Genomic DNA, 26,262 nt, shown 5'->3' on the forward strand with positions numbered 1-26,262 from the left:
GTGGGACTCCCTGTGCATAGCATCTGATTTTCAGGACAGCTATATTTACAAGCCACTGTTACGTCAATATTAAGACATAATTGACATCTTTGTGTGTCAATAGATTCATAGGAGTGTCAACAATATGGTCCATACCAAAGTTTACAATTATTGGAAATATTTGTTAATTCATAAATAAAAATCTTGACTGATGCACAAAACTCTGTACTATCTTGCCACCATGCTCGCAATAAGTGTGATTCAACAATAAATGGTAAAGATTTTGAAGCACAAGGAAGTATCGCAGGCTTAAAACCATGCATAAATATTCACACAATTTTATTTTTTATGACGTCCGATTTTTCGGACATTATGTACTAATGGGTTAATGTTCATAAAATTGAAATTATTATTATTTTTCCATTTAAATATACAAACATTTCCTCTAGCTGAACAAAATATGTGACACAGTTTATCAATTTAATTTGTAATTTATATCTAATTAATCATTTCTTTTCTTATTTTGTCAGAATCTCTTCAGTTGTTTGCTTCTGATGATCATCAGCTCCTCTGTTATTATCCATTTCAGCTTACTTTTAGGCCGTTTCTCTTGGAATTGTTTGTAATAGTCGACTCGACCAGTATTATTAGTAATACTGATTTTAATTTCCATCTTGTACACCTTTGATCTATGATTATATTTAATTCATGGAAGTCTGGTAATATAATATGACTGTGATATTGTTTGTATTGTAGTAATACTACTGACAGGAATTGGGCCTTACAGATCTGAGTTGACTTCCTGGAAGCAGTGGAACATCCAGTGGACATGAGCTCCACCTGTTCTACCCAATAGTATAAAAACATAATTATAACAAACAATCAACACCATGCTGATACTCAAATCAGATAATAAACTTGACAAATGAACAGAATTGTTAGATTCTCTATTCTGCTAACAGAGGATATCCCTTTTTAAAAAAGGTTGCATATTTTATTGTGTGTGTTAAATTCATTACTTTTGAATAAGCTAGTGACTGGAAATGTTTTTGTATCCAAAATTAGAATAGGAAAAAACTTATATATAATAATTCAAGATCTCTTGTGTTTAAATACATTACTAGAAACCATGGTATTAGTATTTGGAATTATACATAATTTAACTTTTGATCTACTTTAAAAGGTTTATATATTAAACTGATACCGTTTTTTCAGCTGACGATGAGTGTATGAATGCGGAGAAATGCAGTAAAATATCCTGTACGTACTTGCGGGATCTTCCGGAAGAAGAGGGAGAAGAGGACAGTATCCTGTGCCGCAGGAAACATGAAATCTATCCTGAAAGATTGCAGAAGGTCATCAGTTATGAGTCTTGCAGAGCTGATACTGTTCTAACAAAAGATCTAGATACTTCCCGCAGTAGTATTCAACTTTCTGAATATACAAGTAAGATTCATTGTATTGTGCTCCACATATTATTTTGTAATGAATAATATGGTGATAACTGACAATATTGTCTGAAGTGCATAACCTTTTGTTGTTGGAAGCTGGACGCCCTATTATAGTACGGTACCATTTTATCATTTTTCCATTTCATAGCTATGTACGTCCTACAAAAGGAATTATTTAAATCTCCTAGTGATTAATAGTAATGGATTTGTGCTTGTAGAAGAGTTTCCATTAAGAATACTAATAGTGAACCTCATTTCTCCTCAAAGTGAAGTTAATAATTCTATATGAAACATACGGTACATTGGTTTGCTAAATAAGTTTGCATCTCGTTTCATTACCTAGATATCTTGTTTTTACCTGGACATTTTTCATGAAGTATTTTTGAATTTTTGTACTCATTACTATTTTTAAAACATAATTTTCATATTAAATTTTACTTGTACTTTGTTATTTGTCTGAATTTTATTCCAGTGCTGTATTTTGAAGAATATTAATTCAGAATTAGGAAAATATTATCAGTGGCAAAATACTTGTTTGCAGTTTTTGTTTTAGAGATTGTGTCCCTCGGAAAATTGTTTGCCTTTAAGCCTTGAATGCTTCTGTACTCACCTGTGTGTATTTCATTTGTAGTTCCTTTAAAATGCTTCTATAATAGGAAATTTTGAGGTACACTATGTGTATTTGATTTGTTATTCCTTTTAGATATTTTAAAAGAAGGAATTATATATATGTTAATACTGGAGGGTTAAAGGTAATGTATTCCTAATTTAATCAGTGAAAATGTTTGTTTTGCTGGTCAATACTGATGGTAAAGGCATCTAACCTGGACTAGTACAGTACTATATAAAATAGACTGCTTTCTTTTTTCCTGATCATGTTTATCAAAGTCATTCAAAGTTACTTTGATGTTCCCAATTCTGTAACTTGTGTGCCTGTTGATCTCAGGGTCTGTGTCAGCTCAGGGTTACCCATGCTCTATTGGCCTTGGAGGAGGGCCAGACTAACATAGTGTCCTCCAAGTTGCATGAGAGGTGTCTGTGCTCTTTTATCCTCATTTTTATTTCTTTCCTTCCTATCCTACCCTCCTTAATTTTAAATTCTCTTACTGTCTATCCAGCCCCTTTGTTTCGGGTAGTAAGGTTGTATGGAGGTTTATACTCCCCCCAATCGTGTAAGTTTCGGGTTGAGACAACGTGATACATGGCTACTGGAAGAGTAGTTGTTAGTGGCCCAGCTCGAGATATCAGGTGCTTTCTGGAGTATCTAGCCCTGGATCAGCATGCGGGGCTCTTCTGAATGTTGACCGTATATTTCCCTAGTTACTTGTTGGACCGAGAATGGAACCCTCAAAACAGTGTCCAAGTTTGGTTAGAAACGTAAAAGGTACATTCCCAGTTCCTATAGGTTATGAAAGTGACGAGAGATTCCCTCGATTCCTGGTTGCTTCCAGGGTCGATGGAAAGAGTTTTCTTGATGAAACTCTGTCTTGATTAGTAATTCTGTGGAAGAAATTGTTGGTGGTGAAGTCAACGACGAGATGCGTAAGTTTTTTGATGGATTCTTACTAATGAAGACATGAAGAATTGAACAGCCACGACAGCCACTTAAAGTCAAATTGTTTAGGAAAGTTAATTTTTCCATTGAGAAGCACCAATCCCTGAACGCCTGCAAAGGAGTTGTCTTCAACAGGGATTTGGTAAAGGCTTCCAATGATGATATGATCTGGAACCTTGTATGTTTGGGTGTTGCCATCGTGAAGAGTTTAAACAGGTGTGTAGATGATAAGCTGCTCAGTAGAGGCGCTTCTCTCTTGACCTTTGATGTCTAAACCATGCCCGAACAAATAAAGGTAGCAATGTACCATCTTACTGTACGTCAATACATTCCAGCTCCAATGAAGTGTTATAACTGCTAAAAATTTGGCTACACCTCATTGCTATGTCAAGGCTTGACAACATGCAAAATGCATTGAAAAATGTGAGCATGCTTGTGTTGACTGCACACCACCACCACCACCATCTGATTGCATCAACTGCCGAAGTGTGCATCCTCAAATCTCTGAGGAGTGTCCCACATTCAAGCAGGAGAAGAAGATCCTGGAAATTAAAACTCTAGATAAGTCATCTTATCCAGATGCCCTGAGGAAGTTCACATCCATGGCTGCTCCAGAGTTTTCCACCTCCTTCGTTGAGAAGGTCGTGAGAATGCAGATCTCATCCAGAGAGTTTTCTACAGAATATAAGTACACAAAATGCATTGAATAGTCTTAGCCACCAACAAGTAGTATTAAGAAAAAGGAGAACCCGAAATGGTATCTGTACCTCCAGGGACATCAAAGAGTGCGTTATTGATAACATTGCCTGGGAAGGGACCTCCTCCTCCTAAACGCGGTGGGAAGATAGACTTCCCCAACTAGGGCTGGAAAGTTATCCAGCCCTTATACAAAAGCCCAGAACCTTAAGGAAGAGAAGGGAAAACCCCGGCATTCCCCTATGATGTAGGAGTAGAATCCTTCTCCAACCCAATCGGGGTTTACAGCATCTGTGCATAAGATGGACAAAACATCCGCCAGCTCTCCTCCAAACAAGACTGAAAAGACGGGCAACAGCGAGAGGCCCAGTGCCCTCTTCTTCGATCCCGTTCTGCAGACTAAATTAAAATACAATATGGTGATAGGCTGAATTTCCGTACACACCCTCTGGGTTTGATTGGCTAGAGAACATAGTTACAAACATGTGATAGAGGAGGAACCACTTGAAGTGATGACAACTTCATTACAATAAAAAAAAAAAAAGCCCTCAGAAGAAGGTTTACCAATAACAAAAACAAAAATGTCCTAAGCTATTTGTTTGTGTCTAGCCATGAGGTGTCGCTAACAAATAGATGGTAGAGCCATCTAACCGAAGAAGAAGAATAAGAAGTTTTTATAAGTTTTTAAAATTTCATGTCTGCTGGCGTAGGTGGCCGCAAAGAAGGCGTGCAGTTTAAGTAGCCGGAGAATGTATACCTCTGATACAGACCTCCTCCCCTTAAGTTTTTACAGTGGAGTGAACAGTTTTGAAATCTTAAAGTAGAATAGGTTTTGAAAACATTGAGATTTAGAAATACAATGGCAATCTTGAGTATATCTTGGTTAAGAGTCCTTCCTTGTGTGTTTGTTTTGGTTTTTTTAAGAAGAGTTGTCATGGTTACAGCACTGAAGTAGTCCAAGTCCGGACTGTAGTGCCCAGGGTTGACGGCAGGTGCGGCTGCAGCGGCCGATGTCCGGATGTGTTGCTCGGACCCCTTGTGTACCCTGAAATACTGTCCGCCCGATACAGTGAGGGCCGGACCCCTTGTGTACCCTGAAATACTGTCCGCCCGATACAGTGAGGGCTGAAGTCGAGGTGATGAGAGGCCAAGACCAGAGAGCAAGGTCCCGCACAAGGATTGAGTGGGAGGTTGAGTGCTGCGTCCCATTATCTTCCCATGACAGGCCCAAAGAAGGTAGAGTGTGGAGTCTTAGTCAGAACAAGGCAGGCGCGAACCCCGTGCTGGCATCTCTCCCAGTTTGACTGCTTGTGGCCTCTGGTGTTATGTTTGGCACTGTAACTTCAAGGTTTTATGGCCAGAGTAACTGTCATACAAGGTGGTACCGTACAGTACAGGAAAAGTTTTTAACAGGTATCACATGGTTTTAGTAAAATAATCATATTAGAAATAATGTCCAACTCCTTAGCTGAATGTTCAACATTGAAGCCTTCATTTCAGAGGGTCCTGGATTGGATTCTCGGTCGGGTCGAGGATTTTTATCGTGTCTGATTAATTCTTCTAGCTCGGAGACCCTGTGTTTGTGTTTGTTCCAACACTCTCCTCTTCATATTCAGACAACATACCTCCCTACACTACCACCCACCACAGAAATATGCAATAGTGATTACATCCCTGCTGATAGGGTTTGCATGAGGGAGTTCATCAGGCCATAAAACAGGACCAAATCCACATGTGTGACGCAGTTCATATCCGCGACCCCACAGCTGTGGGAGAAGTGCTAAAAGAAGAAGAAGAAGAATCATATTAGAAATAATGCCAGCATCCTCGTATCAAGAAATGGCATCGAGAAGAAATAATTCCTGTGTGTTTACAAACTTGAATGTGTTTCTAAAATTACTGTAATTATAATTCATGGATCAAAAAGCTGCCGTAAATTAAATTGTTTATTTTCAATTGTCATATGCATATCAAGCAAGAGTCTTGCCCGAGCCTGACCCATGCAGATCTCTAAATGTGAGTGAAGAAATTCCACCAATATAATAAGTTATATACAACCTTCCTGCTTTTTAATGTGTTCCTTGACACAACATTTATAGTTTTGCTATGGTAATTGATAAAATTATGTATGGAACTTGTGCAACATGAAATTTTGTGAACTCCTAGTCCTTAAATATTTTCACCTATGCAAACAAAGGTCTGCTTTATGCGCAAGTTGCATAAATAACCATTTCCTTAATGTAGTCTATTAAACTTTGTACTGTACTAAACAAAATTTAATTTCATTACTAGTCCTGAGCCAATTTGAGAGCAAGCAAGCTTGGCGTTGTACGAGACATTTAAAAAAAAGTAATTACCATTTTGATACAGAAAAAAGTAATTCAAGTTTTTAAACAATTCTTTTCTTACATGTACTCCTGTATCTTAAACTACTTCTCCACATAAGTTCCAAGCATATTAAGAAACTTCTTATATTGTGAAAACAGCTTCTGAATTCCATCCTCATAGAAATCTTCCACCTGATGTGCCAGTAATTGCCACAAAGTTGTTTTTAGGTCGTCACGATCTTTTTTATTTTTTACAATTGTTTTTACGACGCACCAACACAAATAGGTCTTATGGCAACAATGGGATACAAAAGGGCTAGGAGTGGGAAAGTAGTAGTCATGGCCTTAATTACGGTACAGCTCCAGCTTTTGCCTGGTGTGAAAATGGGAACCCACGAAAAACCAATTTCAAGGCTACCGACTGTGGGATTCGAACCTACTATCTCCCGAATACAACCTTACAGTTGCGCACCCCTAACCGTACGGCCATCTCACTCGATGCATCATCATCGTCGCAGCGCTGACCACCTAAATGCTTTATCAAGAGCAGGAACAGGTAGTAGTCACTAGGCGCTAGGTAGGACTATACGGAGGGTGATCAAATTGTTCCCAACCAAATGAAGCAATGAGGTCATGGGTTTGATTTGCCATGTGAAGTTACGCATTGTCATGATGCAAAAGAATCCCGCTTGTGAGCATGCCATGCCATTTGTTTTGGATTGCACAGCAGAGGTTACGTAAGGTCTCACAATAAGTCTTGGCATTTATTGTCTCACCACGGTGCAAACAATCCACAAGCAACACACCCTGCCTATCCCAAAACAGAGTGCACATAAATTTGCACCAAGTTTCAATAACAAAAGATGTTCACCCATTACGCTTCTCATTGTGGACATTGGTACGGCTTTTTTTAATGTTCTCTTTCTTACCATTCCTTCACTCATAGTATGTTCTCCATACACTTCACTAATCTGCCGATGAATTTCAACAGCTTTCACGTCTTTTGCATTTAGAAAACAAATCAGCATTTTTCACACTTGGTGGGACCATTAATTTTCAGACATTTTCAATACGCACAAGCGTATAGACAGGTGAATGCTTCTGTAATGGCTTTTCTGACTAGCCTATGGATGTATATACAGGATGTCCACCCGTATGGAAAACCTGGGAAACAGAGAAATGTCAGGGAATTCGATGAATAATGGGAAAACCTGGAAATGTCAGGGAATTCAGGAAAAAATCTGGAAATTCGTTCTTCTGCCAGATTAAATTGACATACCGTATTTATCCATGTAATAGAAACACATTTTTGAGTTTTTATAACATTAATCTAGGGCATGTCTTTTATGCTAGGAATAAATTGTAATGAAAAGTTACTAAAGTGTGACCTCGAATGTGAAGTAACCAATAATATCAATAGCTATATGATTGATCGATCGAATTTTCAATGTTGATCGGTTGAGCGCAATTTCGAAACCTGGCTGACAATCGTATTGTCTACATCACCATGTGGTTTAGCTACCTCACTCCGTGTTTAATAGTGTTCAGTGTAGATGTAATTTTATTTACATCCGTGTGTTGGTTAGTATATAGTTAGTCTGTGTATCATACCTCAGTATAGTTCGTGAAAGACAAGTGGCAATAATGTGACTCGGCAAAAATTGGCACCGTGGTCTCGATCAGCCATGTAACATCCTTCCTATGCCAGTCATTAGCCGCAAATTGTTTATTTATTTTATTCTTAATAATAATATACCTATTCTTGTTTTAGTGTCGGATATTGTTAGGAAGTGTGCATGCACTATCTTAGAAGGATTTGCAAATTTATTTTCGCATGTGATTTTCGTAGTATGGTGTTGCATGTTACAAGGGCTGTGTGCTGCAGTTACATTGCATCAGCTGTTATTGAAGCAGTAGAGTGCTGGCAGCATAGATAAGGCAATGCTGATATGTTTTGCGAACTGACAGTTTAGAAGAATTGTAGGACCATTTTAAATATTTTTACAATATCCTTATCTTACTTCTTTTTTTTAGCTAACAGTATCATCAAAACCAAGGAAAACTTTGTTTAATGAAAGGTGGCTGCTTGATGATACTTTCAGAACATGGTTGAAACCCATACCTCAAGACAAATTTTCAGCATATTGAATAATATGTAAAACATTATTTTCTCTTAGCAACATGGGCGTTAAAAAGTCACATGGGAGGAAAGAAGCATGCCAGTAGTGTCAAGTTCAGCCAGTTCTCGTCATCCCTTTCAAGTTATTTTGAAAAGGAACATTCGAATAGTGAAGTAACAAAAGACTTAAACTCCTTAGATAATACCTGGCTGCGCACAAGTTTCCCTCTGCCTGCCACAGCTGCCACAACAAACTCTATCACATATGACTCCACATCTTCTTCTTCCTTTCCTTTTCCATTAAAGAAGGTTCACCAGAGATGGGATGTCTACAGACTTATCTTTCAAGAGAGCAAGTAACCAAAGCTGAGATTATATGGTGCATGCATACTGTCATCCAACACCATTTTCTATGTGCCAGTGAAGCTAGTGTACGTTTGTTTCCAGTAATGTTTCCAGGCTCTGAAACAGCTTTGAAAGTTCAACTGCACAGAACAAAAGTTGCATATACAATCACTCATGGTATAGCTCTCTATTTCCATAAACAAGTTCTTGAGATGGGTAGTAAGTGCACACATTTCACCGTTGGGTTTGACAAGTCACTGAATAAAGTTTCTCATATGGGCCAAATGGATCTTGTAGTTCATTGTTTCAATCTTGATACACTTCTTATTTTGATTCCATGTTTCTTGGTCATTCTACCTCCTCAGATTTGTTAAATGGTTTTTGGCAAGCATAGCAAGGACTCTATCTATAAAAAAAAATAAAAAAAACCTTATTAATTTCAGTGGATGGTCCAAATGTTAATAAAAAGTTCCTTCAAGATTTTGGTAATTTATTAAATGATGATCTAGATCCTCCTATTTTGTTGAACATTGGATCTTGTGGCTTGTATACTGTGCACAATTCATATAAAATGGCGGTAAAAGAAACCTAGTGGAATATTGCAGAGTTTCTTCGTGTTCTTCACTTCTTGTTTTGCTACGCTCCTGTATGTCGTGTTGATTACACATTATTCAGGTTCAAACGTATTTCCTTCAAAATATTGTGCTATAAGATGGCTTGAAAATTTTCAAGTCATTGAACATGCTATAGATATCCTACCTAATGTCGAAAAATATGTGGAAGGAACAGAGACAAGAAAATCCCAAGCTGTAACAGCTTCAAAATAGTATCAACTTTACTTAAAGATAAGCTTCTTAAGGCCAAGTTGTCATTTTTATTATCACTTGTTGGAGATTTGGAACCATTCCTAAAAGTTTCAGACCGATCTTCCATTTGCAGCACTCCTTTATGAATCATTGATGATAAATGTCATGACAAGGTTTATTAAGTCTGAGTCACTGCAGTCTTCAGGAAATGTCCTAAAACAAATTTAGACAGTAAAGAAAATCTTCTGCCTGCATCTAAAATTGACATAGGTTATGCTGCTAAAGCAGCACTTCATGGCACTCCTGGATTATAGATAGAGATATATTAGTGTTTTGCACAGATTGTCTAAGAGGAATGGTAGCTTTGTGCAAGAAGTTACTGGAAAGGTCACCGCTGGCATATAGTCATCATCTGCAGTTTCCAGCTGTTGGCCGGGTCTGCTCACCACTGACATATAAACTGACTAAATTAATTTCTTGTTTCAATCCAAGTGTAGCCAAGTAGCCTCTAAGCAGCAGACTGCTAAGGATAGCTTGAAATGCCTTTGTTGAAAACAAATGGATCTCGGGTAATGAAGCCGGTCATGTACAAAGGAAGTTCACTTCTGTTTGTGAGAATGATACTTTGAAAGAAGTGAAATCTTTGTATTCTGAAGAGGAGAGGTTAGATCACCTTTGGCTTCGCACTGTTTATCCAACAGTAAATTTGAAAACAGAAAAGTTGGCTTCATTCCTCAAAATGATACTAATATTGTTTTATGGAAATACTTCACTTGAACGTGGTTTTCCTGTTAATAAAGAAATTATAGTAGAGAGCATGCTACAAATATCCCTTTTAGCACAAAGAATAATATATGATGCTATCCCAAACCCTGGTGGAATTGAAAACTTCTCCATTAATAAGAACATGCTCCATGCTGCAAGGAGTGCTCATGCTTTGTATATTCAAAACCTAAAGGAGAAACGTGAAGCATTGGAAGTAGAAGATTCTTTGCAAAAAAATAAGAGAAAGGCTGCTTTGTTGCTGAAAGAATTAGAAGCAGTAATGGTAATACAGTACTTTTTTTAAAACTTAAAGTGAATTTAATTAGGCAAAATTAAACTTCCAAGTTTCGAAATTTAATATGCATATTAATTGCTCATTTATTTATTTGGATGTTAAGTTTTTAAAATGTATTTTAATATTACTGATACTTCTTTTATAATTTTGTTTTTTGTCATTGTGTGTCAGGGAAAAAACTGGTTTTTATGACTGGAAAACAGGGAAATGTCAGGGAATTTTAAAATCTGGATTTGGTGGACACCCTGATATACTGAGTGCTTATGCTCTGAATAGCGACTGAAGTGTTGCAGCGGCCATATTTAAAAACGGTACTTACTTAACAAACGTGCTTCTTATGTGACCATTGATGTAAGGTGCAGAACCTACAGTTATATGTTAAATCCAGACCTCTGGAACATGACTATTTCAAGAGAGTCCTGTGCATGTTACCAGGAGTTGAACTACTGTCATCTGGGTGAAGAGAAAATTGCAGTGAAGTTGCAATTGCATCCTCATAGAAATCTGCCGCCTGATGTGCCTGCCACTTCCGCACAGTCGTTTTTGTGTCGCCACAGACGTTATAAAGAACATTAACAGCTACCAATAGAAATTGCCATGACCTTATTCTACACCAAAATAGTTTAAATCTTCTCACTCAAATTATCAGTGAAAACCTAAATACTATAGAAGGTTAAAGCTCACTATCTAAAAGCTGCTCTCTGCCTATCAAAATATACGCTCTTAAGACTGGCCTATGAATTAACAATAGACGAAATTAAATCATATTTTTACACTTATATATACATGAAATCAATCTCATATATAGTTGAAAGTAGACACATTCACTGATATGAAGATGTTAGGCTTCCTCATAATTCAAACTTGAATCACACAAATTGATAGATTAGTCTCCTGCTGCTAGGCAATGGTTTAAGAGTTTCTATTTCATCATTACTCGGATTGAAGCCACTGCATGAAGATTTTGATTCTTCAAGATATTCGGTCATACTTCATGTTCGGTGCCAATTACACACATTTCAGGTAGGAATATATCATAAACCAAACATATTTTCAACCCAAAATGAATAACTGAAATTGTTGACAGTAGTGGTAGCTTTATTGTATTTTTTCAATTAGTTTCTGCTATACACATTGCACTGAATATCTACTCAATATCTGTGTTTGAATGAGGAAATACTGATATGTACAACAAAATTTACCCATGGCTGAGAGGTTTTCCTCCAGCTGACTTTTATAATATGATTTAACACCAGGCTTGTTTTATTTCGGATACATGACTCTATTCATTCACATTATTTAAAACTGATTCTTTGTTGCATTTTGTTGATAAATTATAGCCTACCGGGCGAGTTGGCCATGCGCGTAGAGGCGCGCGGCTGTGAGCTTGCATCCAGGAGATAGTAGGTTCGAATCCCACTATCGGCAGCCCTGAAAATGGTTTTCCGTGGTTTCCCATTTTCACACCAGGCAAATGCTGGGGCTGTACCATAATTAAGGCCACGGCCGCTTCCTTCCAACTCCTAGGCCTTTCCTATCCCATCGTCGCCATAAGACCTATCTGTGTCGGTGCGACGTAAAGCCCCTAGCAAAAAAAAAAAAAAAAAAAAAAATTATAGCCTATGTCAAATGGGAAGCATTTTGTTCTTGAGAAATTACACAGAATTGTCCAAGCAAGCGGCTGTTACATTGTCACCTTATCCCATCAACTTATTGCACTGTGCTCTGCATAAAATTTCACTTTGTTGAATATCACTTCATAAAGATGACCACAACGGAAACAGCTTCCCATTTGAAACAGATTACAGGGTTTCCCTTATAAACCCAGACCGAGCACATGTTTGTATTCTGTGCTACAGCTGCTGCCTCAGCCCAACTCACATCGCACTCGGCCACCCTGCTTTAAGCATGTATACGGTCTTATGTGAAATCTTACCTTATAAAAGATGCTGAAAGTGTCGTCCTTCATAATGATGGACTTCATAAACACCATTAGGATTTTCTGCACACCAGTAGCTAGAGTTATGACTGTTCATACGACCACTAAGATGAAACTAGCTCTCATCCAAAAAGAACACAAGCTATGGGTTGAATAAATGATCATTCATTGATTGAGGATACTATTCACAATATCTCTCTTGTGGCTGGATCACAGGTTTTGAACAACGAGCCCATGTAAACCTGTACAGTTTGATGTGCAACAGCTTTGTAGCTCTGTGTACAGAAGAAACTGAAACCCCTACTTGTTGTGCTAATTTTGTGAGTGATTTATTCAGTGACCTTTCAAGATTCACACCAATGCCATCTAGCTTTTCCTCTCTTAAAACTGTTCGCGTGCACGCATGTTTTTATTGAGCACTGAGCCAGTAGATTAAAATTTATTTACAATTACATGAATCTGTGCTTATGAAGGTGGCACTTCACCACAAAATTGCTAAATAAATGCATCGCCTATCACTCGAGCTGACTTGTATTTAAAATAACTTTTACATATGAAGATACAGCGTTGCAATGATGACTGTCCCACAGTGTTAACAGCGGAGACTCAGGCTGGCTATTGATGCTAAGTCGAACACGTGCACGCCCCTTGCAAAGTCAGGAACTATGCGTGCACCTCCTGTACAACTGCTTAGGTCTGGGAGAGTTAAAACACTGCTGGACATCTGGATTTATAAGAGAGACCCTGTATAGGCCATGTGCTTAGTGTAACCGTTAGTGAACTGCACCTGAAGATGGTTTTCCGTGGTTTCCCATTTTCACACCAGGCAAATGCTGGGGCTGTACCTTAATTAAGGCCACGGCCCCTTCCTTCCAACTCCTAGGCCTTTCCTATCCCATCGTCGCCATAAGACCTATCTGTGTCGGTGCGACGTAAAGCCCCTAGCAAAGAAAAAAAGTGAACTGCATGAACTTTCACAGTTTGACCTTGTAATATACGAATGTCTATAAGACGGTTATAACCTCTCCAGCCCTAGCTGAATCTGGCAGTGCTTCCACTAGTGTCATGCTCCTCAATTTTGTCTTTCTTATCTGAACTCCCTTGGTCAGCTCTTGCTCGTTTCCACGCTGATGGTATTAGGTTTACAAGAACTGGAAGGACTTTCATTTTTATGCCCTTCATGGCCCTTCCATTTCTTTGCTGATATCTTCACTCTTCAAAGTATCTGAACTGTTGCATTTTCCCTCTAATTAGTGTTAAGAATAGATGGTTGCCCAGTTGTACTTTCTCTTAAAATAATCGCCGCCACCTCCCTTGCCACTTCCACCAACACCACAGATTGCTCATCTGGTGGCCATGATCGTTAAGGCTTTGGATCTCTGTCGTATGTACACCAGCCTACTCATAACCTAACTCTTGTAAAACCTTCAATTATTATGTTTAATACATTTTAATTATCTTTGGTTAAATGATAAGTACCACTATACCCTGTAAGTATGCATTGCACATTTGTATAACCTCAAATACATTTAGTACGCATAACTTCAAAACCTGTATATTGGAAAACTGTAGAAAGCTTTCTGATATTTGTATATTGGTTATAATCCACTATCATTCTGATACATATGGAGGTTTCTGGAAACTTACAGTAATGATTTATTATCCAGATATATGTAGAAACATTAGGAATGTTTAGACATGCCCATGTATGTTTATAAACGGTAATTGAACATTCGAGTTTGATATACTCCAATCAGGAGACTGGTCAATTGATTGTACATGTATGTTAGATTGTGTTGCAACTTGGTTGCAAGTACATTTCCAGACGTCGATATTTCTAGACATTTTGTCAAACAGTATATATATCGATCTGACAAAGTTGACAGTCTAAGTTGTTGTTGGACTCAGAGTGAATATTGGGCTCACTGGTGGAGCCAGTGTTGGTGCTGGACTCAGAGTCACTGATGGACTCCGTGGTCAAGATTCATTCAGTGTTGAACTCGGAGTCAGAGTTGAGCTCCGTGGTGGAGTCAGTGTTGGACTTCATGGTGAGTGTCAGTCAGTCAGTTAGTGAGACAGTGACAGAGAGAGACAGTACAGTAAGAGAATGTAGAGCGTGAATTAGAGTGAGTTGATATTTGTATGTCTCAGAATCGACTTGAGGGAGAGGGTATTCAGAGTTGCCTTGTGATGGTAAATTGAACGATCAGTATGAGGATCTGTTGATATCGGTACATTTCAGAATTGACTGTATGATGGTGAAGTAAATAACCAGTGTGTGAACCTGTTAATACCTCCACTGGACAGAATTGATAGTAAATTGCTTCATTGTGTTTCCCTTAATAGTGTAGTGTTATGTGTAATGTAATTGTGTATAACTGGGTGTTGTTAAGGAAGGCGTAGCAACAATAAAGTGATTTTATGTAAGGAAATGAACGTGTCCTTTGTGATATTTATTTACATCAAAATAAAATCTGTTTGAGAACGATATCTCTGTGGTCCATTTCAGCTGACTTTTAAGCCGTTTCTGTTGGTATTGTTCGTAATAGTCGACTTCGGCAGTATTATTCTTAATCCTGATTTTATTTTCCATTATATTTATTTCATGGAGTCTGGTAATATAATATTACTGTGATATTGTTTGTATCATAGTAATACTACTGAAAGGAATTAGGCCTTACAGATCTGAGTTGACTTAAAGCAGTGGAGCACCCAGGTATTGACATGAGCCCCACCCATCCTACCCTATACTATAAAAACTTTGTTTTGTAATTATAACAAACAGTCAATGCCACACAATATTCAAATCAGATAATAAACTTGAAAAAAGTACAGAATTGTTTGATTCTGTATTATGGTAACATAGAATATCCGTTTTTTTTAAAAAGCTTTCATATTTTATTGTGTTAAATTCATTACTTTTAGATAAGCTACTGACTGGAAATGTTCTTGTATCCAAAATTAGAACTGAAGAAAACTAAAATCTAATACTTTAAGATGTCTTGTATTTAAATACATTACTAGAAACCATGTTTTAGTATTTTAAATGATACATAATTTAGCTATGCTCTATTCTGAAGTGTTTTATATAGTGAGAAAATTAAACTCATATTGAACTTTCAGCTGAAAATGAGTATATGAATGAGGATAAATGCATTAAAAACTCCTGCACATACTCGGAGGAACTTCAGGAAGAAGATTATTTGAGAGAAGAGGACAGTATTCCATGCCACAGGAAACCTGAAATCAGTCCTGAAGGACTGCAGAAGGTCATCAGTTATGAGACTTGCAGAGATGATACAGTTCTAACAGAAGATCTGGACAGTTCACGCAGTAGTATTCAAATTTCTGAATATGAAAGTAAGTTTCATTGTATTGTGCTGTTCATATTATGTTGTACTGAAGGGTTGGTCATTTAGATTAATAATATGGTGATAACTGACAATACAGTATTGTCTTAAGTGTATAACCTTTTGTTGTGGACTTCCTATTATGGAACCATTTTATCATTTTTCCATTTGATAGCTATGTACATTCTACAAAAGGATTTATTTAAATCTCGGTGATAAATAGTACTTGATTTGTACTCGTACAAGAGTTTCCATGAAGAATACTGATCGTGAGGCTCCTTTCTCCTCAAAGTGAAGTTGAAACTTAAATTGGTTTGCTAAATAACTTTGCATCTCATTTCATTACCTAGATATACTTGGACATTTTTCATGAAGTATTTTTCTATTTTTGCTCTCATTCTATTTTTAAAACATAGTTTTCATATTAAATTTTATTTGTACTTTGTATTTGTCGTACTTTGTATTTGTCTGACTTTTGTTCCAGTGCTGTACTTTGAAGAATTCTAGTTCAGAATTAGGAAAATATTATCAGTAGTAAAAATATTTGCAGTTTTTTGTTTTTGACATTGTGTCTTTGGTAACTTCTTTGTCATTATCACTTTAGAAGCTTCTGTACACACCTGTGTGTTCATTTGTAATTCCGTTAAAATTAATCTATAATAGGAAATTTTGAGATGCACTCTGTGTATTTGATTTTGAATTCCTTTAAATATTTAAAAAGAGGGAATTATATATATATTAAAAGTGGACAGTTAAATGTCCTTATTTAATCAGTGAAAATGTTTGTTTTGCTTCTCTATACTGATAGCAAAGGTATCAAACCTGAACTAGTACAGTACTATTAAATATTATATAGACTTTAGCTTACCACTGTACTACCCTCGTACCACTTTCACTCATTATTAATGGTCATTAAAGTTACCACTAGAATGCTTTCTATTTTCCTGATGATCATGTTTATCAAAGTCATTCAAGGTTTCTTTGATGGTCCCAATTCTGTGACTTATGTGCCTGTTGATCCCGAGGGCTGTGCCAGCTCAGGGTTACCCATGCTGGATTGGCCTTGGAGGAGGGCCAGACTAACATAGTGCCCTCCAAGTTGCACGAGGGATGTCTGTGCTCTTTTATCTTCATTTGTATTTCTTTCCTTCCTATCCTACCCTCCCTAATTTTAAATTCTCTTACTGTCTAGCCAGCCTCTCTGTCGTGGGTAGTAAGGTTGTATGGAGGTTTATACCTCCCCCAGTTACAAGTTTCGGGTTATGATGAGGTGATTCATGGCTACTAGAAGAGTCTTTGTTAGTGGCCCACCTCACCTTGAGATGAGCATCCTCTGGAGTATCCAGCCTGGGTCGGCATGTGGGGCTGTGCTGAATGTTGACCATATATTTCCCCAGCTACTCATGGGACCGAGAGTGGAACTCTCTTTTTCTTAAAAAAGGTTTGCACCCACAAAGGAGTGTCCAAGTTTGGTAAGAAATGTAAAAGGTACACTCCAGTTCGTATAGATTATGAAAGTGACGAGAGACTCCCTCGATTCCTGATTGCTTCCAGGGTCGCTGGAAAGAGTTTTCTTCATGAAACTCCTGTCTTAATTAGTAATTCTGTGGAAGAAATTGTTGGTGGTTAAGTTGATGAGATGTGTAAGTTTTGTGATGGATCCTTGCTAATCAAGATGTCGAGCACTGAACAGTCACAACAGCTACTTAAAGCCAAATTGTTTGGGAAAGTTGAAGTTTCCATTGAGAAGCACCAATCCCTGAACTCCTGCAATGGAGTCGTCTTCCACAGGGATTTGGTAAAGGCTTTCGATGATGATATGATCCGGAATCTTGCATGTTTGGGTGCTACCATCGTGAAGAGGTTATAGAGGTGTGTGGGTGATAAACTGCTTGATACGGACACTTCTATCTTGACCTTTGATGTCCAAACTATGCCCGAGAAATAAAGGTAGCAGTGTACCATTTTACTGTATGTCCATACATTCCAGCTCCAATGAGGTGTTATGCCTGCCAAAATTTTGGCCACACCTGATTGCGATGTCAAGGCTTGACAACATGCATAATGTGTGGGATATGTGAGCTTGCTGGTGTTGACTGCACACCACCACCACCACCACCACCACCACCACCTGCCCAAAGTGTGCCTCCTCCAAACTCTAAAGGGTGTCCCACATTCAAGCAGGAGAAGAAGATCGAGGAAACTAAACTCTGGATAAGTTATCTTATCCAGATGCCCTGAGGCAGTTCGAATCCATGGCTGCTCCAGAGTTCATCTCCTTCGTTGAAAAGGTCGTCAGTGTGCAGATCTCACCAGAGAGTTTTGTACAGAGTATAAGTACACAAAATGCATTGAATAGTCTTAGCCACCAACAAGTAGTATTGTTTAAGGAAAATGGAGATCCCAAAATGGTATCTGTACCTCCTAGAACATCAAAGATGGCGTTATTGCCGACGTTGCCTGGGAAGTGGCCTTTCCAGTACGTTTAACTGCGAAGTCCTCCTCCACCGTGGCGGGAGGATAGAACATAAAGGAGGAAAAGGGGAAGCTCCAGTGTTCCCCTAAGAAAGTGGAGAATCCTTCTCCAGCCCAATTGGGGGTACAGCATCTCTGAAGAAGATCGGCAAAACATCTGCTGTCTCTCCTCCAAAGAAGACGGAAACAGCAGGCAACAGTAAGAAGCCCCAAAGCCCTCTTGTTCGATCCCATTCTGGGGAACACAGTTCTCCCAGGAAGAAGGCCCACCGTTCCCAGTCAGGAAGTTCCATCCACAAAGTGCTCTGTTGCCATGTCCCCCTCTCCAGCGGAGACAGTGGAGGCTGAACCACTCATTATCATGGATGGTAGTGACGACGATAGTAACACTAGTAACACTGACATGGGCGACGGAAAATGGATGGTGGTAGGCAGAAATAAGAACAATAAATTGTCCTAATTTCGTTGCGCGACTCATCCACACAATCGCACTATTTCAATGGAACTGCAATAGTTATACTTGTCGTATAGCTGAGTTATTGATATCAGAGTATCTGTCGATGGCGTTGTAACTGGGGGCATTTGTACCCTAGTCTGCTTCGAGATCTTCAGTGACTAAGTACCGCTCTGTACTCGGCTAGATGTAGTTGCAATTCATGCTTAGTTGCCTGTAATGACAACGGTTGCAAAGTGTATTTTCCACCAGATTATGATCTTCAAATGCCTGAACTCCAAGATTTAATTGCTCAGTTACTTCCTTTTCTTTTGCCGGGAGACGTAAACGCCCATATCACCCTCTGGGATTTTCCAACTTCCTGCACTGGGAGGACGATTCTTGAGCAATTGATCAACCAGTTTGATCTTTGCATGCTTAACACAGGGGAACCAATACATTTCAGCTGTGCACATGGCACATTCTCACACCTGGATTTCACCTTGTGCAGCTGTGCTGTAGTTCCCCTGTTATGGTGGCAAGTATACGATGACCACACTGATAGTGTCCACTTCCCGATAATTCCCACGCTCTTGAATTAAAGACAGTCCGAAATACCCAAGCGCTGGTTACTTCAGCAGAGAATTTTTAAAATGTGCAGTGATGGCCAATGATACACCGGAATCTGTTGACGACCATGTTTCTTCCAATACAAATGGAATTCTGATTGCTACAGAGGAAACAATTTCTTCATCTGGTATCTTTTGCCAGAAAAAGGTCCCATGATGGACTGATGAAATTTCAGCAGCCATATGTTATCACTGACAGGATTTTAATAATTACTGTTGGAATCCTACGATGGCCAATCATATCACATTTAAGCATCTTTGCGCTAAGGCCCGTGTATTGATTCGAGAAAATAAGAAAGCTAGATGGGAAAAGTATGTGTCTTCCATCATGGCTCATACTCCATCACAAGTGTGGACAATCTGCCGTATTGAATTACATTAATATAATTGTAAAAAATCTTTCTATTCAATACATTGTAATATAAGATGATATATCTACATTAACTATAAATGTTTCGACCCGTCTTAAAGCCATCTTCAGTAGAAATTAAGTCATAAAAATATAAGTTAGAATAAAACACAATTTCCAAATAAACTATTTAAAATGTGACTTACTGAAATCTTGTAGTGGAGTCCTGGCGTCATATTATTGACACCTAATTAAAATCGCTGTTCTTGAGATATAATCTCTTGTCTTCTGTATATAAAAAACCTCGTGTGTAGATGAAAATTACTCCATTTGTGAGTCGACTTCCATCATAAACTTGATGTTATATTTTACACACTGATATACTGTATTAGAAAGGTAAGTGTTATATTACACTGTGTCAGTGGATATCAACTGAAGTGCTGTCAAATGGGTATTCTATGTCAGGGCCTCTCAAACGCCCAAAATCTCATCGTGCAGACAGCGGGGCAGAGTTCCTGTGCACAGTGCATCGGTCCGGCTCGGCTCGGACCAACGCTTCGTCTCTGGGCTACTCGGCTAAGCTCGGCTCAACTGGGCCCGGATTTGGAGCGCTACGGAGCAAGTGAGGAAGTGGGAAACAGGAGGAGCGAGCGAGACGGGCGTGGGGAAAGAGAGAGACAGCGCTATTGCTCCAAATCGAGGAGTGAGGGTCTGCACTCTGGTCAACCAAGCAAAGTCATCTTTTGCACCGTGCACAGTGCATGCACCCTGAGAGGCCCTGTTCTATGTGATCTGCAATCTACAGACCCAGTTTACTTTATATGTAGAAGACAAGAGATTACATCCCAAGAACAGGGATTTTAATTAAATGTCATAATAAAATGTCACCAGGACACCAATGCAAGATTTTAATAAGCCACATGTTAAAGAGTTTATTTAGGAATAATGTTTTACTGTAACTTATGTTTTTACGACTTAATTTCCACTGAAGATGACTCTAAAATGGGTTGCAACATGTGTGGTTAATGCAGATATATCATCTTTATAAAAGCAATATATTACAATGTAATGAACAGGAGGATTTTTACATTTAAATTGATGTAATTGAAAAACTGTCATTACTGAATGAAATACATACTGTGCAATGCTCCGTTGTATTGTCGGTGTACAGAACTTGCCCTCAGTCCCCAGAATCTTCATTAATGATGTAGTTATGATTCCTTTAGTCATAGCAGATCGCATCGCGTCCTATTTTGCAGATATGTCCAGGTCTGGGAGATACAACCATGGATTTCTGCCTATTAAACATGAAGAAGAAACATACCATCTCTCCTTTGCCTCTACCCCTTCACATTCTTATGATGTGCCTTTAATGGAGTGGGAATTGCGGAGTGCACTCATGCTGTGCAGGGACATGGTTCCTGGACCAAGGAAAATCTACAATCAAATGCTTAAACATTTGAGTGACCAATGTTTCAAGGATGTCCTCACCCTATTCAACAGAATATGGACTGAGGGAATGTTACCATCTCAATGGTGTGAGGGAAGTGTAATACGAATTTCCAAGCCAAGTAAAGATCCAAAGTTTCTAGATAGTTATAGGCCAATATTTGTTACAAATGGCCTGTTTAAGCTATTTGAAAGAATGATGAACCTTGTGTGGGCCAAGGAAGAGGGAGGTCTCCTGACTAGCTACCAGTGTGGTTTTTGCTCTCGTCGGTCTGCTGCCGATCATCTCGTCAGACTAGAGAGCACCATTCAGTAGGTCATTCTCTGTAATGAATACCTAGTCAACGTGATTTTGTACCTGGACAGAGCTTATAACACTACCTGGTGATATGGGGATAATCTCCACACTGTACCAGTGGGAATTTCAGAAAAATTTACCAATATTTATTGAGAACTAAATCCCACTCCAGCTCTTTCAAGTCCAGGTAAGGAATGCTTTTTCTCAGTATTACATTGGAGAAAATGGAGTACCACAGTGATCTGTACTAAGTGTCACACTGTTTGCAATTGCCATCAACGGCATAGTTGCCGCTGCTGGGCCAGCAGTCGTCCCATCGCTGTATGTACACGATTTAGCTCTACATTACAGCTCTATAAGGATGGCATTTGCTGAGACAGCTACATTGACAAATGGGCCCTGCAACATGTTTTTCGATTTTCAGTGGCAAAAACCTCAGTTGTACACTTCTGTCGACGTCAGCTTGTGCATCTTGAACCAGAGCTCTGCTTGCAAAACAGTGTCTTAACAATGGTAGACACCTGCAGGTTCCTGGGTCTCCATTTTGATAGGAGATTTATCATGGCAGCCCCACATCCATAAACTGAAGGTTGCCTGCATGAAGAGACTTAACATGCTTAAGTTTCTCAGCAGCACTTCATGGGAGAAACTGACCTTGCATTGCCATTATGTTTTGAACATGGCAGCAGTCCTCTTCCATATAGACTGTGCTAATGCAACTTATGGTTCTGGATTGAGATCTACGCTGAACCTTTTGGACAGTATTCCCCATAGTGGAGTTAATCAATGGTACCATTCTGTACTAACCTCATTCCCAGCCTTCTCACTGAAGCAGGAGTTCCACATTTACGAATAAGAAGGCAGCAGGCACTCCTCACGTTCGCTGCCAAAATTCATTAAATGCTGCTACATCCAACTTATCAATGCATCTTTAGTACCTAATACCACCAGAGGTACCAAAACCAGCTGAATGCCACTGATAGATTGTGTTGTGATTTAGATGTAGCTGTCGGTGGTTGTCTTAAACGAACTTCTAACGAGGTACCTCTGTTGTTAGTTTCATGACCCAATATATGGGTAGATCTACTCTGTGGACCCAAGGTAACACACGAATGCCTCCCTTCATCGGAGGTATATACAGGACTTCGTTCACGAGTATCCAGTTCCGAGACATGTCTTCATGGATGGTTCTAAGATCATAGAAATTGTGGGATGGTCTTTCATCACCCATAATATCAGCGCACAGATCTCGCTTCCTAGTGTACCCAGCTTGTACACTGTGGACCTTTTTGCCATCTTAGAATCAATGCAGTTTGCACTGGGTGACAATAGGAACGAATTTTTCGTGTGTACCGACTCGTTAAGTTCTGTGCAGTCTATTGACACCTGTTTGCTACAACACCCACTGTTACAGCAGATTCATGACCTTCTAGCCAAGTTGTGTAATGTTGGCACCGGAATCATTTTTGCTTGGCTTCCGAGCCACATTGGGATTGCGGGAAATGAACTCGCTGAATGTACCTGCTGGGGATATTTGTTCTCAGCTATGTTGAACCATCTTGGCGTCCTGGGAATCGGAGTGGTTAGCTATGCAAACTCCCAGCAAGCTGAGATTAATTAAAAAGAACTGCCATGTGGTGTCCTCTTTCCAGCCTTCACGGCGAGAGGCCGTAGTTTTATGTAGGCTGACAATAGGTCATGGAAGATCTACGCACTCCTACTTCCTAAAGAGGGAAGAGCCCCTCCCCAAATGTGTGTTCTTGTGGTGTCAACTTCATCATGGCCCACATTCCCACAGAGTGCGTCAATCACTCTGGCTTAAGACGGAATTTCGGCCTGCAAGAGGCATTCAAACTCGTACTAGCTGATAACGCTACTGCCGCTGACATTGTCATTCGCTTTATGTGTGAGTGGATTAACCACTCAACGTGGACTGCCAGATACTGCACACTGACTGCCCAACGCTCTCTGTAGCAGAGTGACAAATATTGCACAAGCATAGCAGCTTCTGCTTTGTGCTTCTATCTAGCAACCAGTTCTTGAACTACTACAAATGTAATAAGAAATATCTATGGACAAAGCATCGATCTTTCATTTGATGTATGTATCTATTGCTTTTCTATCGATTATGTATGATATGTTGATAACCATCTTTAATGTCTCTTTAGTACCTAACACCACCAGAGGTACCAAAACTGGCTGAATGCCACTGATAGATTGTGCCATCAGTTAGATGTAGCTGTCGGCAGTTATATTGAACGAACTTCTAATGAGTTCCAAGACTCAATTTACAAGGTGGACCAAACGCATACTATTTTAAATAGTTTTTAATAGCTTTATGTATGATATATCGCGTCTGAAAAAGCGACAATTTCTGTTGTTGACATCATGGCAGCTAAATATTTTCATGTGATTGTGAATTCGAAAATTAACAATTTTTTTTTGCGAAGATGGTACGGAAAGTTCAGTTTTGTTAAACGAGGCCTTGAATATAGAATCTGAGAGTAAAAGTAGTGGTCATGACAATGATGTTTCTTGTGATACGCAGGAAAATATCAGCCATAATGTTATTGATGGTGGGTTTGTGTGGGCAGAGGGCAAAGGGAAATGTTCACAGCAGATTATGGGCCTCAGAATGTTGTATAATAATTGTGCAAAGTCATGTACAAGGAGTTGGAACCCATTACTGATACTGTGCATAACAAGAGACTGGGATTGTTTGGACACATATTGAGAAAACAGGATTTGAAATTTCTGGAACAATCATTGCAGTATAATCCCAACTTAAAAAATACCATGATAGGCTGCTGATGGATCAGAAAAATAAGAAAGAATCTGAAGAAAATTGGCCTGATACAACTACACGCCACATATAAGATAAAACAAAAAATCCACACCGCAAATGCTCTTAAGAAAGAAACTCACAACATGAATATTTTCAACACCAGGAAGGGCACAAAGATAGGAACACACGAAAAAGTACTGGGAAGACTACAAGGCGTAAATGGTCCCTTCAAAGAGACTTTGATATTGGACTGATTAAATTTATCCTATGCATTTGTAAAATTGAAATTATTATTATTATTATTATTATTATTATTATTATTATTATTATTATTATTATTATTATTATTATTATTATTATTATTATTTATTCCATATTAAATATTCAAAGATTTCATTTAACTAAACAAAACCTGTTTTGCCATTGACAAATTTAATTTGTAACTTATGTCTAATTAATAATTTCTCCTCTCTTCCGATTTTGGGCTGCTATAGACCACATGGAACTTATGATTTTCTGGCCAGTCTTTTCTTATTTTCTCAGAATAGCTCTTCAGTTGTTTGCATCTGATCTTCATCAGCTCCTCGATTATTATCCATTTCAGCTTACTTTTAAGCCGTATCTCTTGGAATTGTTTGTAATAGTCGACTCGGCAGTATGATTAACACTGATTTTATTTTCCATCTGATACACCTTTGATCTATGGTTATATTTATTTCATGGAGTTCTGGTAATATAACATTACTGTGATATTGTTTATACTGTAGTAACACTACTGAAAAGAATTAGGACTTACAGATCTGAGTTGACTGGAAGCAGTGGAGCACCGAAATACGGGCATGAGCCCCACCCATCCTACCCAATACTGTAAAAACATAATTTTCTGAAGTTATAATAAACAATCAACACCAAGCTGATACTCAAATCTCTCTATATATAAAATAAGAGTTTTGTCTGTACATTGCTCAGAATTTAAAAATAATGGTATTTCTGTATCAGTAGTGTCCACAGTAACAAGGAAATGCACTTTTTTTTTTAATTTTCTGTAATTTCTCTCTGTCTTTATATATGTATGTATGAACGTGCATCACAAGAAAACAGATGAAGGGAATTTAACGAAAATCTGTATGTAAAGTCGGGGAATGATGCAGTACAATCTAGGCCATACATAATTTTATTAACGCTGAGTGAAATGGTAGTTTAGGGGAAGGCCTAAAATTTAATTCTCAAATATTTGTTATTAGTGGTCCTATTGATAAATACTACATAACTAAAGTTACATAGAATAAAATTTCCGATACATTTTTACCGTATCAGCTATGATAACAGAGATATTCATGAATTTGTATTTTTTGTTGCCAAGTCCATATCAACACCGAGCCTCGAGATAACGGGTGAACAGAATTTAATGAAAAACGGTATGTAGAGTTGGGGAATAAGGAACTACAGCCTAGGCTATTATAAATCATTTTATCCAGAGTGAATAAAATTGTAGTTTAGGGGAAGGTACCTAAATTGAAATTTTAAATACCTATGTTACTGGTGCTATCGAAAAGTATTACATATCAAAAGTTATAGAGTATGTAGTTTCCAATCATTTGTTTTATTCAGTTTTACCATACTGACTAAGATAAGAATGGTATTTCAGAGTCAGAAAAAAAACAAAATCTGAAAGGCAACAATATTGAAAGCTCATAAAATTGATCAACAATAACATTACATTGATCATTGTTATTTGTGATGTTCTTTGTCTCATTTGCTGCCAGTCATCTCCGATAGATGGAGTTACTGCTGCGTACCTAGTATATCAGCCTACCTGAATATTGACAGGAAGTAACTGGGGAGTTACACACTGGTTCATCATAGTATTCCAGGTATTCGATCCCTTCTCTGAGGCGCTGATTAGAATCAGCTGTGTGCACACTTAACAGAATAATAACACAGAATGGCAGCATAGTATTCTTTGTTAAGAGAAAATGTGTGGTTTTTATTTAATCGTATCATTCCTACTGACATTGTAATGACCTATGTAATTTTACTCACAATGTGTACACTACCTAACCTAGAATTCTGTAGCAAAGCACGGGTACATCAGCTAGTTAGATAATAAACTTGACAAATGTACAGAAATGTTTGATTCTGTACTCTGGTAACATAGAATATCTCTTTTAAAAAAAGCTTGCCTATTTTATTGTGTGAGTTAAATTCATTACCTTT

At 38.4% G+C, this 26,262-nt stretch overlaps 1 protein-coding gene across 1 annotated transcript in view; it reads left to right on the forward strand.

Annotated features, from left to right (window-relative positions):
- Positions 1-26,262, forward strand: part of LOC136875990 (uncharacterized) — a 240,126-nt gene that overhangs the window by 151,863 nt on the left and 62,001 nt on the right. Inside the window, exons 11-13 of the mRNA XM_068228293.1 lie at positions 1,195-1,425; positions 14,188-14,325; positions 15,401-15,637. Coding sequence (XP_068084394.1) covers positions 1,195-1,425; positions 14,188-14,325; positions 15,401-15,637 — 606 coding nt within the window. The remainder of the gene's footprint in view (positions 1-1,194; positions 1,426-14,187; positions 14,326-15,400; positions 15,638-26,262) is intronic.

The sequence above is a fragment of the Anabrus simplex genome, chromosome 6, assembly GCF_040414725.1.
Source record: "Anabrus simplex isolate iqAnaSimp1 chromosome 6, ASM4041472v1, whole genome shotgun sequence".
In the NCBI taxonomy this organism is placed as follows: Eukaryota; Metazoa; Arthropoda; class Insecta; order Orthoptera; family Tettigoniidae; genus Anabrus; species Anabrus simplex.